Genomic DNA, 20,175 nt, shown 5'->3' on the forward strand with positions numbered 1-20,175 from the left:
AATAACAGAACATAAAAGCAGATATCATCATGAAAAGTAAACACATTTTAAAAATACACAAAACTGGCAGTAAACAACTTAGCATTTCTACTTTATATTCATTATAAACAAACCTATTTGAATGGTGTGTTACTATATCTGAGAAGCTTTTAAAGTAGTATTTCACATTATTATTTTCATTCAAATCAAAGAGGCTGTGGAAATGGGAAATTCTAGTATGGTTAGGAATTTTTTTTAAAGTGAAAATTAAAATCCTTGCAACCTATAAAACACTAAAATTATAAAAAATGGACCACAAAAAATTAAAAGTCAAATAATATCTTAAAATAGAAATTAAATAAAACCAATCCATAGCAAAAATCAACAAAGCCAAAATAGAAATTAAATAAAACCAATCCATAGCAAAAATCAACAAAGCCAAAAGCTGGTTCTTTGAAAGGATAAATAAAATTGACAAACCATTAGCCAGACTCATCAAGAAACAAAGGGAGAAAAATCAAATCAATAAAATTAGAAATGAAAATGGAGAGATCACAACACACAACACAGAAATACAAAGGATCATAAGAGACTACTATCAACAATTATATGCCAATAAAATGGACAACGTGGAAGAAATGGACAAATTCTTAGAAAAGTACAACTTTCCAAAACTGGACCAGGAAGAAATAGAAAATCTTAACAGACCCATCACAAGCACAGAAATTGAAACTGTAATCAAAAATCTTCCAGCAAACAAAAGCCCAGGTCCAGACGGCTTCATAGCTGAATTCTACCAAAAATTTAGAGAAGAGCTAACACCTATCCTACTCAAACTCTTCCAGAAAATTGCAGAGGAAGGTAAACTTCCAAACTCATTACCATCACCCTAATACCAAAACCTGACAAAGATCCCACAAAAAAGAAAACTACAGGCCAATATCACTGATGAACATAGATGCAAAAATCCTTAACAAAATTCTAGCAATCAGAATCCAACAACACATTAAAAAGATTATACACCATGACCAAGTGGGCTTTATCACAGGGATGCAAGGATTCTTTAATATCCACAAATCAATCAATGTAATACACCACATTAACAAATTGAAAAATAAAAACCATATGATTATCTCAATAGATGCAGAGAAAGCCTTTGACAAAATTCAACATCCATTTATGATAAAAACTCTCCAGAGAGCAGGGATAGAAGGAACATACCTCAACATAATCAAAGCTATATATGACAAACCCACAGCAAACATTATCCTCAATGGTGAAAAATTGAAAGCATTTCCTCTAAAGTCAGGAACAAGACAAGGGTGCCCACTCTCACCATTACTATTCAACATAGTTTTGGAAGGTTTGGCCACAGCAATCAGAGCAGAAAAAGAAATAAAAGGAATCCAAATTGGAAAAGAAGAAGTAAAACTCTCACTGTTTGCAGATGACATGATCCTCTACATAGAAAACCCTAAAGACTCCACCAGAAAATTACTAGAACTAATCAATGATTATAGTAAAGTTGCAGGATATAAAATCAACACACAGAAATCACTTGCATTCCTATACACTAATAATGAGAAAACAGAAAGAGAAATTAAGGAAACAATTCCATTCACCATTGCAAGGGAAAGAATAAAATACTTAGGAATATATCTACCTAAAGAAACTAAAGACCTATATATAGAAAATTATAAAACACTGGTGAAAGAAATCAAAGAGGACACTAACAGATGGAGAAATATACCATGTTCATGGATTGGAAGAATCAATATAGTGAAAATGAGTATACTACCCAAAGCAATTTATAGATTCAATGCAATCCCTATCAAGCTCCCAACGGTATTCTTCACAGAGCTAGAACAAATAATTTCACAATTTGTATGGAAATACAAAAAACCTCGAATAGCCAAAGCGATCTTGAGAAAGAAGAATGGAACTGGAAGAATTAACCTACCTGACTTCAGGCTCTACTACAAAGCCACAGTCATCAAGACAGTATGGTACTGGCACAAAGACAGAAATATTGATCAATGGAACAAAATAAAAAGCCCAGAGATAAATCCACACACATATGGACACCTTATCTTTGACAAAGGAGGAAAGAATATACAATGGATTAAAGACAATCTCTTTAACAAGTGGTGCTGGGAAATCTGGTCAACCACTTGTAAAAGAATGAAACTAGAGCACTTTCTAACACCATACACAAAATAAACTCAAAATGGATTAAAGATCTAAATGTAAGACCAGAAACTATAAAACTCCTAGAGGAGAACATAGGCAAAACACTCTCCGACATACATCACAGCAGGATCCTCTATGACCCACCTCCCAGAATATTGGAAATAAAAGCAAAAATGAACAAATGGGACCTAATTAACCTTAAAAGCTTCTGCACAACAAAGGAAACTATAAGCAAGGTGAAAAGACAGCCTTCAGAATGGGAGAAAATAATAGCAAATGAAGCAACTGACAAACAACTAATCTCAAAAATATACAAGCAACTCTTACAGCTCAATTCCAGAAAACTAAATGACCCAATCAAAAAATGGGCCAAAGAACTAAATACACATTTCTCCAAAGAAGACATACAGATGGCTAACAAACACATGAAAAGATGCTCAACATCACTCATTATCAGAGAAATGCAAATCAAAACCACTATGAGGTACCATTTCACGCCAGTCAGAATGGCTGCGATCCAAAAGTCTACAAGCAATAATTGCTGGAGAGGGTGTGGAGAAAAGGGAACCCTCTTACACTGTTGGTGGGAATGCAAACTAGTACAGCCACTATGGAGAACAGTGTGGAGATTCCTTAAAAAACTGGAAATAGAACTGCCTTATGATCCAGCAATCCCACTGCTGGGCATACACACTGAGGAAACCAGAATTGAAAGAGACACGTGTACCCCAATGTTCATCACAGTGCTGTTTATAATAGCCAGGACATGGAAGCAACCTAGATGCCCATCAGCAGACCAATGGATAAGAAAGCTGTGGTACATATACACAATGGAGTATTACTCAGCCATTAAAAAGAATACATTTGAATCAGTTCTAATGAGGTGGATGAAACTGGAGCCTATTATACATAGTGAAGTAAGCCAGAAAGAAAAACACCAATACAGTATACTAACGCATATATACGGAATTTAGAAAGATGGTAACAATAACCCTGTATACGAGACAGCAAAAGAGACACTGATGTATAGAACAGTCTTTTGGACTATGTGGGAGAGGGAGAGGGCGGGATGATTTGGGAGAATGGCATTGAAATACGTATAATATCATATATGAAACGAGTTGCCAGTCCAGGTTCGATGCACGATACTGGATGCTTGGGGCTGGTGCACTGAGACGACCCAGAGGGATGGTATAGGGAGGGAGGAGGGAGGAGGGTTCAGGATGGGGAACACATGTATACCTGTGGCGGATTCATTTCAATATTTGGCAAAACCAATACAATACTGTAAAGTTTAAAAATAAAATAAAATTAAAAAAAAAAAAGAAAGAAAATATGTATCAAAGAAAAAAAAAGCCAATCCAAAGCTTGAATGAAATCAGGAAAACTGAAAATGACATAGATAAATGAATTAACAGGTTAGTTAAGGAGAGAGTAAATAAATGATTTTATTATGAGAAAAACTATCAGTGGCTATGTGTTTCAACAAGTGACACCATGTATATTAAAATAAAAGAAACAGGAAAATATAGTCATAATTTGATAAAACCATGTTGCCTAAAATTATATGAAAATTGTGATATACTAATTATTTATAATAAAACATAAATGTGGGAATGTTCTCCCAATTTGGCAAGTTTTTCTTTGCTGTCCTTTAAGTGTCATTTAGTGGCTACAGTGACAGTATTCAAATACATGTCTGCAAAGAAACAATGAAAAAAATACCAGGCAGTTCAAATATTTCTGTAAATGACCTTGAGTTAATTAGAAAAATCTGCACCCTTCCCAGTTCTTCTCACATGTCAGCTCTCATTAAATTAAAAAAAAAAAATTCATTTCAAAGTTAAGAAATCCTATAGTTAACAAACTTTTAAACTGGGATCAAGGGGGCACATTCCTAAGTTTCTGTATGATGTCATATGAAGCAGTTCACAGCTGAATTTGAATTTGCAAAAAGTATGAATGAGTTTTCAATATAAGAAGTATCTAACAGTAATTTCTTCTCTATAGGCTAACTGTGCTGGGAACAGGTGGCCCTGCTTTCAATTACGGAGGGCTAGCATGCCAGTGTGAGGCCTGGATTAGTTCACCTTCTCACGGGGAATTTTCCTCGGTTGGGAATGGATTTATTATGGCTTCACACATGGAATAGAGCTCATGTCAGCTGAGGGCAGTGACACATCATATGATTCAAATTAACCTGCTGTGGACTGTTCCGCGGGGCTTAGATTGTGTATTAAAATGACGACATTTTAAAAACAGCTTGAAAGAAACCAGGATTGCTGAACTGCAATGGTTCCAATTTGTTCCAACTAATCTATCACCTGCTGGATATATTATTCTAGTGGGTTTCTGGTAGCTGCTGTTTTCCAGGTTTCTCCAAACCAGTGACCTTGCTAATGGGTACAATTGTTGCCTCTGAAGGAAGGAGGTGGGGGTTGAGAGAGCTTTGAAGGGGTTTTTGATATACAAGTTGGGACCTACCATTTGCTCTAAGGTACTATTAAGTGAACAGAGGAAATCAGGGAATACTCAACAACACTGAGTTATTTTCCCAAAAACAAATGCTAAGGAGCAGCATATGCATCACCTTGTTTAGATAAAATAATCCCTAAAAAAAAATCTGAAAGGCTGAATTCAAAAGCTGTTAAGTTTGCACCTTAGGAAGAAAATGTAAGGTTAGGTAGTTATAGTCAGCATTTCCTCTACTCTTCAGGGCCATAACTTTTATTGCTACTGAAACTTTAATTCAAGAGCAAGAAAGGAATAAATGAAAATACACTATTTTAGAGTTGTAACATAAAGCATTCTTTGGGAATGATACTTAAATAAGATGTGCATACAGATTAAACTAATGGTATCAAAAGATTCTTAACGATAATACTGCATAATACTTAGAAGCATTATTTGCAACACTAAAAAAAAGGGCTTTTTATTTTTCAAGGGAAGAGAATGGTACTGGGGAATAATATAAAGCTGAATTTTTTTCCTCCAGTCTTAGCATAAATAATATTGCTCTTAATATAGTATTCCCTAAGACCTGGAAAAATATTTTTTTCCTTGAGTTGCCAAAAATCTATAAAATAATACATGCTGCTGCTGCTAAGTCGCTTCAGTCGTGTCCGACTCTGTGCGACCCCATAGATGGCAGCCCACCAGGCTCCCCTGTCCCTGGGATTCTCCAGGCAAGAACACTGGAGTGGGTTGCCATTTCCTTCTCCAGTGCATGAAAGTGAAAAGTGAAAATGAAGTCGCTCAGTCGTATCCGACCCTCAGCGACCCCACGGACTGCAGCATAACAGGCTCCTCCGTCCACGGGATTTTCCAGGCAAGAGTTTTGGAGTGGGGTGCCATCACCTTCTCCAAAATAATACATAACCTAGAGCCAGATATCCTGGAATGTGAACTCAAGTGGACCTTAGAAAGCATCACTACAAACAAAGCTAGTGGAGGTGATGGAATTCCAGTTGAGCTATTTCAAATCCTAAAAGAGGATGCTGTGAAAGTGCTGCACTCAATATGCCAGCAAATTTGGAAAACTCAGCAGTGCCCACAGGACTGGAAAAGGTCAGTTTTCATTCCAACCCCAAAGAAAGACAATGCCAAAGAATGCTCAAACTACCACACAATTTCACTCATCTCACACACTAATAAAGTAATACTCAAAATTCTCCAAGCCAGGCTTCAGCAATATGTGAACTGTGAACTTCCAGATGTTTAAGATGGATTTAGAAAAGGCAGAGGAATAAGACATCAAGTTGCCAACATGTGCTGGATCATGGAAAAAGCAAGAGAGTTCCAGAAAAACATCTATTTCTGCTTTATTGACTATGCCAAAGCCTTTGACTGTGTGGATCACAATAATCTGTCGAAATTCTGAAGGAGATGGGAATACCAGACCACCTGACCTGCCTCTTGAGAAACCTCTATGCAGGTCAGGAAGCAACAGTTAGAACTGGACATGGAACAACAGACTGGTTCCAAATAGGAAAAGGAGTCCATCAAGGCTGTATATTGTCACCCTGCTTATTTAAATTCTATGCAAAGTACATCATGAGAAATGCTGGGGTGGATGAAGCACAAGCTGGAATCAAGATTGCCGGGAGAAATATCAATAACCTCAGATACGCAGATGACACCACCCTTATGGCAGAAAGTGAAGAAGAACTAAAGAGTCTCTTGATGAAAGTGAAAGAGGAGAGTGAAAAAGTTGGCTTAAAGCTCAACATTCAGAAAACTAAGATCATGGCACCTGGTCCCATCACTTCATGGCAAATAGATGGGGAAAGAGCGGAAACAGTGGCTGACTTTATTTTGGGGGGCTCCAAAATCACTGCAGATGGTGACTGCAGCCATGATATTAAAACATGCTTCCTCCTTGGAAGGAAAGTTATGATCAACCTAGAGAGCATATTCAAAAGCAGGGACATTGACTTTGCCAACAAAGGTCTGTCTAGTCAAGGCTATGGTTCTTCCAGTAGTCATATATAGATGTGAGAGTTGGACTATAAAGAAAGCTGAGCACAGAAGAACTGATGCTTTTGAACTGTGGTGTTGGAGAAGACAAGTCTTGAGAGTCCCTTGGACTGGAAGGAGATCCAACCAGTCCATCCTAAAGGAAATCAGTCCTGGGTGTTCACTGGAAGGACTGATGTTGAAGCTGAAACTCCAGTAATTTGGCCACCTGATGCAAAGAACTGATTCATTTGAAAAGACCCTGACGTTGGGAAAGACTGAAGGCAGGAGGAGAAGGGGACGACAGAGGATGAGATGGCTGGATGGCATCACTGACTCGATGGAGATGAGTTTGAGTGAACTCTGGGAGTTGGTGATGGACAGGGAGGCCTGGTGTCCTGTGGTTCATTGGGTCGCAAAGAATGGGACACGACCTAGAGACTGAACTGAACAGCAAAAAATGCTTTATTATGTCCCATTATTCCTATTGATCTCTAAATTAATGCAGAGTAGCTGTTTGCAGAGAGATAACAATTTTTATTTAATAACACCTATGTACATATTTTACATGACAAACTATTTATAATAAGGAAATTTTCTCTTAAGGTGGCAAATTCTGGAGTAGTTCAAAGCTGTTAGCTTAATGTTCTAGTGGAATCCCACAGAACTGACATATAACTCAAACTAATCTCCCCTCAAATAATTTATGATAGATAGTTCTCTTGGTTAAAAAATGTTTTATACTTTGAAGAACTTAAACCATTTTATATTTGATATTGTATTTTATTTCTCATAATAAAATATCATTAAAAAAAACACTCAGGGCCTCACTGGTGGGCCTACACCCTGCAACTAGAGAAGCCAGCACAAGCAGTGAAGACCCAGAGTAGCCAAAATAAATAAATAAGATTTAAAAAGTCATTCTTTGCATCATTTCTCACTCTCCTATGCCCCAAAATATCTGCAGTTTGAGTCTCAGTAATTGTATTGATGGTATTAAGAAAATCATATATAAATATATATTACTAATGTATGAGTCATATAAAATCTTGGTACAAAAAGTGTAGTCTCCACACTGATGTATAGAACAGTCTTATGGACTCTGTGAGAGAGGGAGAGGGTGGGAAGATTTGGGAGAATGGCATTGAAACATGTAAAATATCATGTAAGAAACGAGTTGCCAGTCCAGGTTCGATGCATGATACTGGATGCTTGGGGCTGGTGCACTGGGACGACCCAGAGGGATGGAATGGGGAGGGAGGAGGGAGGAGGGTTCAGGATGGGGAACACATGTATACCTGTGGCGGATTCATTTTGATATTTGGCAAAACTAATACAATTATGTAAAGTTTAAAAAAAAAAAAAAAAAGTGTAGTCTCCAGATCCACAGTATTCATTGTTAGAAACATAGAATTTCATCCCTATTAAACCACATTTGCATTTATCCAGAATTCCAGAGATGTGCAAATGCACACAGCAGTTTGAGAAGCACTGCTGTAAAATAACTATTTCAATTCATTAATTTAAAAGTTTGAACCCCTATATAGGCAATCTTTATTACTGAATGGGCATAAAATTAGAAATGGCAAATATGTAGTTTCCAATTTTAAAAAATATAATAAACACAAAGTACAAATGTTGTAAAAGTCATACATAGTCAAATTGAATGACAGAATGATAAACATATAAGTTTTCATTTGCTCATTGATATTTCTCAAAATTCAAATTATATGACAGCCACAAAAATATGGTACACAATTTACCATTGACTTGAAGATCCCATCCCTTTTAGAAACAAATCAATCAAATGTAAACTAGAAGGGAACTTTCTAGCCAAAAGGTGAAAGACTGCCTAAAACCAAAGGAAATCTGAAACTAAAAGAGAGAAAAAGGAAGTAAATGCAAGTTTCCCTATCACTTCTCCATGAACTACTCATGTTCTTACCCTATTTCATTCATTCTGGCATGTTCAGTCTTCTGTCCTGCAACTGATGAAGTAAGAAAGCTACCGACTCTCTGCCTCCCTATGGACTGTAGTCTGCCAGGCTCCTCTGTCCATGGGATTTCTCAGGCAAGAATATTGGAGTGGGTTGCCATTTTCTTCTCCAAGTTGCAGATGGATTCTTTACCACCTGAGCCATCAGGGAAACATCATATACATATATATATCATATTTATATATGTAACATCATATACACATATATAATATATATTTATATATGTAACATCATATACACATATATAATATATATTTATATATGTAACATCATATACATATATATAATATATATTTATATATGATATATTATATATATGTATATATAATATATATATAATAGCTTAAATCGCAGGTATTTTTTTTTTCTTAGTAGTATATAAAATGTTTTTTCCTACATTGACGGTTGCTTGAATTCAATGAAATATGGTACTTCCCACTCACTAACCGAGGACTCACACTCTTTTTCAACCATCCAGCATTCCAAAGGATGCTTCCATCTTTAATGAATCCTTTAGACTTCATCATCCGCTTCTTCCCTTCCTTCAACTCTTTAAAACCACACCTATATACTAAATCTGGATACTAAAAATTAGAACTAATTCTTCATATATCTATATGTTTTAAATTCCAGCATCAGATAAACATGTACAAGAAGAACTGAGCCCCAGTGAAAGTGACAACTGAGGTGATTTCAGGCTCTGTCTACTTTAGTCCTGATGGTGGGCCACTTTCTCTATTTGTAGTCATGAATCATAATTTACTGGCATGTTATGGCACACAAACTTAATCAGGTCCACATAGGGATAGCTTTCAATCACCAATATTCATGCCTTGCAGTATATTGCTAGAGATCTTAAGACAGTATAATGCCACAGTTTTAAACTCCTAATGAAGAAACTGGTATTCTTTTAATGACTAACATATTCTGCAGCCCTGTGAGTACAACAAGAGGAAAATTAACTGTAGTAATTTTTGTTAAATAAACAGCTCAGATCTCAAAGAGGTGATGTAAGAGTAACAAAGAAAAGAAGAGGAATTATCCTCCAATTAAAAATTTAAAAATTAATTAAAAAAACATGAGATGAAAGAGGAAGAAATAGAGCAGCAAAAAGAAAAAGCGTGAGGAGGAGATAGACAAGAAGAAAAAACCTTTAATTATACTAAAATTAGTGCAGTATCGGAGAAGGCAATGGCACCCTACTCCAGTACTCTTGCCTGGAAAATCCCATGGACGGAGGAGCCTAGTAGGCTGCAGTCCATGGGGTCGCTAAGAGTTGGACACGACAGAGTGACTTCACTTTCACTTTTCACTTTCATGCATTGGAGAAGGAAATGGCAACCCACTCCAGTGTTCTTGCCTGGAGAATCCTGGGGATGGGGCGCCTGGTGGGCTGCCGTCTATGGGGTCGCACAGAGTCGGACACGACTGAAGTGACTTAGCAGCAGCAGCAGCAGCAGCAGCAGTGCAGTATAGAAGTGACCTAGGTCTTTGGAGTCATGAAGACCTGAGTTTGAATGGCTCTTTTGCTACCGTGATCTCAGGCAACTGACTTCATTTTTCTAAGTCTTAGCTTCTTTATTTGTAAAATGGAAATAATTATAGAGCCTACACCTTGGCTTTATACAAGTATATAAAGTACCTAGTACCTGGGACATAATAAGCACTTGATACCCTTTGATATCTATATCTGTCTATTTAAAATTGAGTGTTAATATGTCCCAAGCACTTTGCTAAGCATTTGAAATGTGTAAGTATTTGCCTAATCCAATCTACCTATGTGTATTGTCTTGTGTAAGTATGTCAGGTATCCTATCCACCTATCTATGCATTCATGCTCTCACCCATCTATCCATCCATTACCTATTTTATCTCTTCATTTACAGGTAAAGAAACTGAGGCACAGGAGATTAGACAACAGCCTAAGGTCCCACAGTTACTTAGTAGAAAAGGCAGAAATAAAATGGCCACTACTTTTTTAACTGATAACTGCTTTTTGTCAAACTAATGGTAAATTTTAATGCATATTAATATTTGCCTTTTGATCTCTAGAATGGCTAGCCTGAGACGAGTACACGTCTGGAAAACAAATTACTCATGGTTGGCAAAGAACGTCAAGATTACTAGCAGACTCCATGTATACATTAAGAGACTCACAGGAAAAAAAAAGTTTGAATTATGACTTTCTTACCTGGTCCGTTAAGAAAATCTTTAATTTGTAGCGTTAAGAGTGAAGGTGGAATACCACTTTTGCTGTCTATTTCTCCAGGTACTGTCTGCAGCCAAACTGTGCAATAATCAAGGGCTTCAGGCAAAGTCTTCCCAGGATCTGAAGAGACAAAATTAAAGCTGAAAATGTCAATTACAACAGAAACATCAATTCTGGTGTAAGAGTTTGAGCTGATAACCAAGAGAAAAAGTTAAAATATTGTATGTCACTTTCATTATTGCATTTGTTTGTATACATACAGTACATAAATACTTAAAGAGAAGCCCTCTCTGTACAAGGTAGACTGAGGAAACTATGTTTTCCAGAACCAGGCCAAAGAGGAAAAAATATTTCAAATCTTAGCTCATATCACCATTGAGTAAAGGTAGCTTCTGTACTTAGCTGCTGACTGTTAATAGTTGAATAGATAGATTTCTTTTTTAAAGGGATGTTGGAAACAAGTTAGGGGGAAAAAAAAAGGGCAACCTTTCCAGCTTAAAAAGAGGCATATACATGTTCAAAGATGCAGTGGATTAGTACTACTTATGGGTTATTCGATCTGTTTCAGTTTTACTGACATTATAATCACTTTTATTGCTAGGCTTTTGAAGTTAACTTCAGTAGCTTTCCCATAACCTTTTTTTAATGATAAAATAGGTCAATCTTTCAACAGTTCCAATTATGACTAAAAGTGGACTTTTTCAGTTTTGATTTTTCTATTAAATATTGTGCATTTTAAGCTTTTTTAAGGTTAATACTGTATATTTTTTTAAAGTTTCTTTCAGTTATTGGTGATGGCAAATGGAATTTACTTTTTAATGCTTGGCAATCCAGTTTTTATTGAAATAGCTCTTTAAATAAAAACGACTGCTATATCTTGGCATGCAATGTAGTAGGCTTTTTAAAACCTTCTAAATATTCACAGTTTTTCTTTAGTTTCAAGATTGTTTTACTCTCTGTGTTTTAATGGCCTTTCAATGTCAATTTTATAGGGATGATCTTGCCATAGAGTCCATCTATTCCATTTTCAGTTGATTTGAAATGTGTTATTAAAGTGTTATTTATTTTAGGTTTTATTGATTGGATTGCATTCAAGAAGAGCATTTACATACTGTGTATTATATTCAACATATGGTTATACAGTATTACTGTCATATGTGAACTGGGCATATAAATTCTGCCTTGGAATTTGTATTTCTTGACCTTATCATGTGATCCTTATGAAACTTGGCACATATGAACCTTTATGTGATTTCAAAGAAAATACTGAAAGCAACTGATTGTGACGTTAGATCTATGTGGTAAAGATCAAACACTAAACTAGTGCATTCTTCTTTTTTATATAATCAGTGAATTTAAAGCAGTGAGAATATGCATAGTAGAGCTATTACACAGTAACACTATACTCTTCTGTTGTTCAAATATAATGGTCAAGTCTGGTGAAAGGATGGCAAAAGTCTATTGCTGGTAGGATCTATAATCAGTCTGTAGGCTCTATGTAGCTTGTCAGGACCTGAGCATCTATTTCTAGGTCTCACCTATGTAGCCATCATTAAGAAGAAATCATTATTATCAAGAAAGTGATATTGTACCAGACCTATATGAGGAGACATAGTTCTTGATTTTGAAAATGATACAATCTAGAGAGAAAACAATGATCTAATGGAAAAAACATATAAATGATGTAGCTGAATAAATAATGAACAGAAATATATTAAACTGATGTAGAAATATTAATATGATGTGTAAAAACCTGGAAAGTAAAAATTAGGATGATAAGTATAACAAGGTATAAAAATCATATATTTAAACTTGTATGGCAGAAAAGGGATATGATGACTATATAAAGAGTTTGTATAATCAATACAGATACTAACAGAAAAATGGGTAAAGGGTAGAAAAAGCACTTATTTATGAAGAAAATAAACAAGTAATAAATGAAGAAAAACAAATGGCATAAAGCAGTTAAAATATAAACATTAGAGATACTACATCTTAGAAATAATTAAAGGAAAAAAAAAAAACCTTTTTAAAATAAGTCAAGTTTTCTACCTACCAAGACTAAAAAAACTGATATTGTCTATGCAAGAAGAGAGTGAAAAAGCTGGCTTAAAACTCAGCATTCAAAAAACTAAGATCCATGGCATCCGGTCCCATTACTTCACGGCAAACAGATGGGGTAAAAATGGAAACAGTGACAGATTTTATTTTCTTAGGCTCCAAAATCGCTGTGGACGGTGACTGCAGTCATGAAATCAAAAGATGCTTGCTCCTTGAAAGAAAAGCTATGACAAACCTAGACAGCGTATTAAATTAAGGAGCAGAAACATTACTTTGCCAACAAAAGTCCACAAAGTCAAAATTATGGTTTTTCCAGTAGTCATGTACAGATGTGAGAGTTGGACCGTATAGAAGGCTGAGCACCAAAGAATTGATGCTTTAGAACTGTGGTGCTGGAGAAGACTTAAGAGATGACCTTGGACAATAAGGAGATCAAACTAGTCAATCCTAAAGGATATCAACCCTGAATAATCATTGGATGCTGGAGCTGAGGCTGGAGCTGAGGCTCCAATACTTTCACCACCTGAAGTGATGAGCCAACTCAAAAGACAGTGATGCTGGGAAAGATTGAGGGCAGGAGGAGAAGAGGGTGACAGAGGATGAGATGGTTGAATGGCATCATTGACTCAATGGACATGAGTTTGAGCAAACTCTGGGAGATAGTGAAGGACAGGGAAACCTGGAGTGCAGCAGTCCCTGGGGTCCCAAAGAGTTGGACATGACTTAGCAACCAAACAAACGTTAACACACACACATACAAATTCATTGTAGAATTGTTTATCATAGTAAAAAGTAGGAAAGAACTAAGACATCCATCAATGGATTAATATTTAAATAAAAAACAATAACCCATACAATGTTTAAAAGAATCAAGATTTATACGTATTGACATAGTAAGACAACATTTTATGCTAGTAGTAAATAACAAAGGTTGAATATTTTTTCATTTATTGGTCATTTAGGGTTCTTCTAAAAATAAATACTCATTTTTCAATTGGGTTTTCTTACGGATTTGTAGAAACTCCTTATGTATTATGGGTGTTAATGATTTGTTTGCCATGTGTAGCAAAAGTTATTTCCTGGTATGTTAGTTGCCTTATAGTTATATCCTGATGCTTACATGCATACTTCTGAATCAGATCAGATCAGATCAGTTGCTCAGTCGTGTCTGACTTTGTGTGACCCCATGAATCGCAGCACACCAGGCCTCCCTGTCCATCACCAACTCCCAGAGTTCACCCAGACTCACGTCCATCGAGTCAGTGATGCCATCCAGCCATCTCATCCTCTGTCATCCCCTTCTCCTCCTGCCCCCAATCCCTCCCAGCATCAGAGTCTTTTCCAATGAGTCAACTCTTCGCATGAGCTGGCCAAAGTACCTGAGTTTCAGCTTTAGCATCATTCCTTCCAAAGAAATCCCAGGGCTGATCTCCCTCAGAATGGACTGGTTGGATCTCCTTGCAGTCCAAGGGACTCTCAAGACTTGTCTTCTCCAACATCACAGTTCAAAAGCATCAATTCTTCAGCGCTCAGCCTTCTTCACAGTCCAACTCTCACATCCATACATGACCACAGGAAAAACCATAGCCTTGACTAGACGGACCTTTGTTGGCAAAGTAATGTCTCTGCTTTTGAATATGCTATCTAGGTTGGTCATAACTTTCCTTCCAAGGAGTAAGCGTCTTTTAATTTCATGGCTGCAGTCATCATCTGTAGTGATTTTGGAGCCCAGAAAAATAAAGTCTGACACTGTTTCCACTGTTTCCCCATCTACTTCCCATGAAGTGGTGGGACCAGATGCCATGATCTTCGTTTTCTGAATGTTGAGCTTTAAGCCAACTTTTTCACTCTCCACTTTCACTTCATCAAGAGGCTTTAGGTAAAAAATTATTAACATATCTTACGGATTTATCCCTAGGTAGAGTATATATTTTCCCATAGTCTATTGAAGGATTTCTAAGATCTGTTTTTACCTTTAGCTATTTAACCCTTCTGGAGAACACTGTTTTATGAAAAAGGAAAAAAACTCCTCAGTCTCACTATTAATTCAGTTCAGTCGCTCAGTTGTGTCCAACTCTTTGCGTCCCCGTGAACTGCAGCACAGCAGGCCTCCCTGTCCATCACCAACTCCCAGAGCCTACCCAAGCTCATGTCCACTATTAATTAAGCTTATTTAAAACAAGAAACAAATTTTTTTTCACTCGACAGATAAGCAAAAACTTAAAATATGTAATATCTTGTGTGGGGGAGAAAGAAAAATTGATATTGATACTATGTATGATAGGTAAGAGTGTGTTAGTTGCTCAGTCATGTCCGACTCTTGTGACCCCATGGACTGTAGCCCATTAGGCTCCTCTGTCCATGGGATTTCCCAGGCAAGAACACTGGAATGGGTTGCCATTTCCTTCTCTGCAGATTTTCCCGACCCAGGGACTGAATTCCCTCTCTTACATATCCTGCACTGGCAGGTAGATTCTTTTCTCCTAGCGCCACCTGGGAAGCCACATATTACATCCCCAGTTTAAAATGTATAGCTGCATTCAGACGGCTGATGTAAGAACAGAATAACTGAAATTAAGAACATTCAGGAAAACACATGTTTATGGTTGATGAATACTAAATGTATGACAGGGCTGGTGGTTACTCCCTGAGTTTTGGCTAAAACCTCTACTCTGGACATGCCTATAGTCACTGTGGTGAGATGAAGCAGCAGCAGTAGCAGAAAGGTGTATGAGAATCCCAGAGGATAGATAGCTCAGGTGTGTAATCACTATTTAGTCCCTCTGGCTCTCATGGCTAGATGATGTGGGGGATGACTTCTAGACTTCCTGAACTGTCTTCAATTTAGCTTCTCCTTAATTACATCATCAGGTCTAGAAAATAGGATTCATATTACACATTCCTTGGGGTTAATATATAGCTGGAAAATCACCAGAAAAACCAAGATTAAAGGAGCCTGTGAATATGATACAAACGGAGAGACAAATACAGATGACTTTATCATTCTGGAAGCTCTGTTAGACTTTGCCAGCTTTCTTCTTCATACTCAGCGAACACCTATTTATTTAAGTACAGGAAGCTCTCAAAAAGAATAAGCCCCTGCTGATGTTAATAAGTACGTTTACATTTACACTGTTGTCCCTAGGCCAAAGAAACAGGAGAAAGCCATATCTTATTATGACTAACAGACTGTGGGAAATGGGTCAGGAACACACGATAAACTGCTCACAGCCATAAATCTTGTTCAAAGTCAGTTAGCATTCACTTCCATGAGACACTGGTATTGACAAAGTTATAATATTTGTTTTTCTTCTGGGTTGACCTGGACTTCAAAACAAAATACTTCATCATATCATGTCACAAGGAACAAACACCAAAGGGAAGATTCAGAGCTTAAAGTCCACTCCCAGATGGACCAAGGTACTGTTGGCTTTTATAGAGCTTGATTCAGATTATATTCTTTGTGCTTGTAGATTACTTTGTCTTCTTCACAAAACCTACATTTCACTTAACTGCTTAGGAGGTTTTTCTGTTTTTCTCTGATTCTGATAAAGTCATCTTTCTAGTGCTGCTCATTATTGTTATTTTTTGACCCTTAGCAGATGTTCACAGAGTTAAGTATGTCTTTGCTTAACATTTGAATTACATAAAATATAACATGACTCATGTGTTCAGCTCACAATGAAACTTTAGAAATGAATTTATTTTCTTTGCAATCTTCTACTTACAAAAAACTTATTTTCCAAGCTCATATAGAACAGCTGAGTGCTGCAGACTTTGTAAGCTTCATAGTTACTCGGTTTTGTTTTATTAATACTATGTGGCAGGATATTTCTTTTTCATAACTAAGCCGAATTTTCAGTAAGGTCCCAATGAGGAGACATTTTCCCACAGATTTCAGTGAGGATTTCGTCATTTTAAGATTGATACAATACTGAATATATAATGAAGTCCATTTACTTTTATACCAGATACTTCAAAGAGACAAACACTGTTTTGTTTTTTTTTTTGCCTTGAGTAAAAACTTTGAATTTTAAAAAGCTTTGTGTCCTAAGAATCTCTTTATTTCAAAGCTACATAATGATTATAAAGAGAACCAGAGTGAGACTCCATACCAACATCATTTTCTTCCTCTTCCCCCCTCTCTCTTCTGTTACAGTTACTTTTATCAACCACAGGTTTACAATGGAGTTGATAATTCATGTCTGTTTCTGCTTTATCTTCGCTACTTTTGTGCTCAAGAACACCTCTCACAACTGAACTGGTTAAAGAAGGGCAGAAAAAGAAATTAGTCCATCGGTTATTTTCCCTGAAAGTTCCACGCAAAGTTTTTATGGAGGAAGATGCAAGTAACTACAGTTACCATAATGTTTCTGACTCTTTGATTCAATTTTCTCATGATACCCTTGTCTTTTACATTCTATGGAAAATGAATGCTAAGTTATACAGGGACCAAGGTCAAGGGAATCAAATTTCCCCATGATAGAGAGTTCCTCTAAATCTATGTTACCAGAAAAAAATATTATTAATTGAAATTTGGGGGATAAATCTTGAAAAATAAATATGATTAATTGGGTTTTGGTGTGCCTCACTTTAAGCATGTTTTCTTCAGTAAGCAAATAATCTGTCATCTTATTTCTGTATTAGCTTCTTGCTGTGCTAATGTAATCCTGTTGCTGTTCGCAATCCTAACCAAATCTTGCTCAGTATTATCAAATACTTTTGAAATTATATCATGCTTTAATTTTCAATCCTACTGATGCTTACTGATGATATATAATTAAAATTAATGTGCTCTCTAAACTATTACCATAGATTAAAATTTCAGCAACTTTTGGCTTTGATTTCATATTGCACTGAGTTTTCCTTCCTTTTTCCCACCCACCCTGAATTTTCTGATAGTAGCACATCATGAAAACATCACAAATTTCTCAGTGGCACAACACAAATACTTGTACGATGTAGCACTGCAAATAGCCTCAAGATTTTACTTGTCTCCATTTTACTAATCCTAGAAAGTCTTGAAAAGATCTACTATTTGGTTTTTAAAAAGGAAAAACAGACTATATATTTTATTCACTTTAAAGCCACCTGTTATTATGTCACAAGAATGCTGAAGTCTGCTATCAGCATATCAGGCATATCAGCTATCAGGCATATCCCAGGATGCCACAGAACCAAAGTGGCATCTATGACTGTTTAGGGAGACTGGTTCTCTTTGGCCTGAGGTATCCAGAGCCATCATGTTTATGAAGTGAAGTGAAATGAAAGTTGCTCAATTGTTTCCGACTCTTTGTGACCCCGTGGCCTATATATATAGTCCATGGAATTCTCCAGGCCAGAATTTTCCAGGCTGAAGTGGGTAGCCTTTCCCATCTCCAGGGTATCTTTCCAACCCAGGGATCAAACCCAGGTCTCCTGCATTGCAGGCTGATTCTTTACCAGCTGGTCACAAGAGAAACCCAAGAATACTGGATGGGTAGCCTGTCCCTTCTCCAGCAGATCTTCCTGACCCAGGAATCAAACTGAAGTCTCCAGCATTGCAGGCAGATTCTTTACCAACTGAGCTATGAGGGAAGCCTCATGTTTATGAAAGAGCACGTTAAGTGACTTTTGATGAACTCTCAAGGCACAACTGATAAGTGGTAAGATACTGTCACATGAAAGAGGTTTGTGAAATAGTTTATCACTGACCCAGGACTTACTGAAAACAGCCTTTATTCCATGGAGCTTTACTAACATTTTCTTAAAGAAGACTTCATATCAGTTTGAAGTGAAAGCTGCTCAGTAGTGTGCGAATCTTTGCGACCCTGTGGACTATGCAGTCCATGAAATTCTCCAGGCCAGAATACTGGAGTGGGTAGCCTTTCCCTTCTCACCCCAGGGATCAAACCCAGGTCTCCCGTATTGTCAGTGGATTCTTTACCAGCTGAGCCACCAGGGAAGCCCAAGAAGGTCACTGGGCCTGGGACACCATCAGGGACTCAGTTTGTAACAGGAAAAAAAGTGTGTAGGGTAATGAAAGAACATGAACTCTGGAGGTACATAGTGAAGTGAAAGCGTTAGTTGCTCAGTTGTGTCTGACTCTGTGACTCCTTGGATTGTAGTCTGTCAGGCTCCTCTGTCCATGGAATTCTCCAGGCAAGAATACTGGAGTGGGTTGCCATGCCCTCATCCAGGGGATCTTCCCAACGCAGGGATCGAACCCAGATCTCCCACATTGCAAGCAGATTCTTTACCGCCTGAGCCACCTGGGAAGCCCTGGAGGTACATAGATCTAGATATAAATCCTGACTCCTTAAACTGGGTATATTTAATTTTAACTTCCCTGAGTCTCCGACTGTTTTCAAAATGGGGATAATAAACTAAATTATGGGGATGTTGAGAATATTATATAATATATGTACTGTGGTTTGTATGGACATGTTATGGTAGACGTTCAATAAACAGTCACTATTTTGTTTCTTAAACACAAACTCTAAACAAAATAGGAGTATATGTGTGGTATATCTTTCAAGTATCATTCTTCTTAGTTTTTTGTTTTTTTCATTTTGAAAAATCTTTACTGCTTATATAAAATAAGAGGAATATAATGTAAAAGGTAAAAAAATAGTGGAAATTATACTCAATTTTGGGCTTCCCCTGTGGCTCAGATGGTAAAGAATCCGCCTGTAATGCAGGAGACTCAGGTTCGATCTCTGGGTCAGGAAGATTCCATAGAGAAGGGAACGGCAACCCACTCCAGTTTTCTTGCCTGGAGAATACCATAGACAGAGAAGCCTGGCAGGCTACAGTTCATGGGACAGCAAAGAGTCAGACATGACTGAGCGACTGTCAGTTCACTTCATATGCCCAATTTTAACCTTAAAAGCTACTAAACTTCTTAATATTTAACTTTTCAAATAATAATTATTCAAGTCTGAAATATGAGTCAACATATTTTACTTCCATATAAAATAATCTTTGCTAAGGAGAAATTATAGACCTGACAATTTCTTTGCATTTTGGTTCTGAGAGTTATCAAAATTGTATTCTCAGCTTCTTTCTCATCCTTTAGAAATGCTTGGCCTACAAGTGAGTCAAAGATATGCAATTTGCAAGCCAAAGTTGATTGCTTTTCATTTTTTAAACTAGAAGTTAGAGACTCCTTTTACAAAGGTGGCTGGGTATATCAACCTTTATACAAAGGAGACTGAAATGACACTTTAAAATAATTTATAAGTAAATATAGTGAGTCCATCAGGATTTCAATTTCACAGGGCTTTATTTTTAAGGAAGATCAAA

General features: G+C 36.9%; 1 protein-coding gene across 13 annotated transcripts in view; it reads right to left on the reverse strand.

Annotated features, from left to right (window-relative positions):
- Window positions 1-20,175, reverse strand: part of VPS13B (vacuolar protein sorting 13 homolog B) — an 851,071-nt gene that overhangs the window by 218,593 nt on the left and 612,303 nt on the right. For 12 of the 13 annotated variants that reach the window (XM_055546536.1, XM_055546537.1, XM_055546534.1 and 9 more), the window contains one exon: window positions 10,813-10,950. In XM_055546536.1, coding sequence (XP_055402511.1) covers window positions 10,813-10,950 — 138 coding nt within the window. Of the gene's footprint in view, window positions 1-8,148; window positions 8,757-10,812; window positions 10,951-20,175 lie in introns of those variants that run through there. The other variant, XM_055546545.1, reaches the window with a different exon arrangement.

This window comes from Bubalus kerabau, chromosome 14 (genome assembly GCF_029407905.1).
Source record: "Bubalus kerabau isolate K-KA32 ecotype Philippines breed swamp buffalo chromosome 14, PCC_UOA_SB_1v2, whole genome shotgun sequence".
NCBI lineage: Eukaryota > Metazoa > Chordata > Mammalia > Artiodactyla > Bovidae > Bubalus > Bubalus kerabau.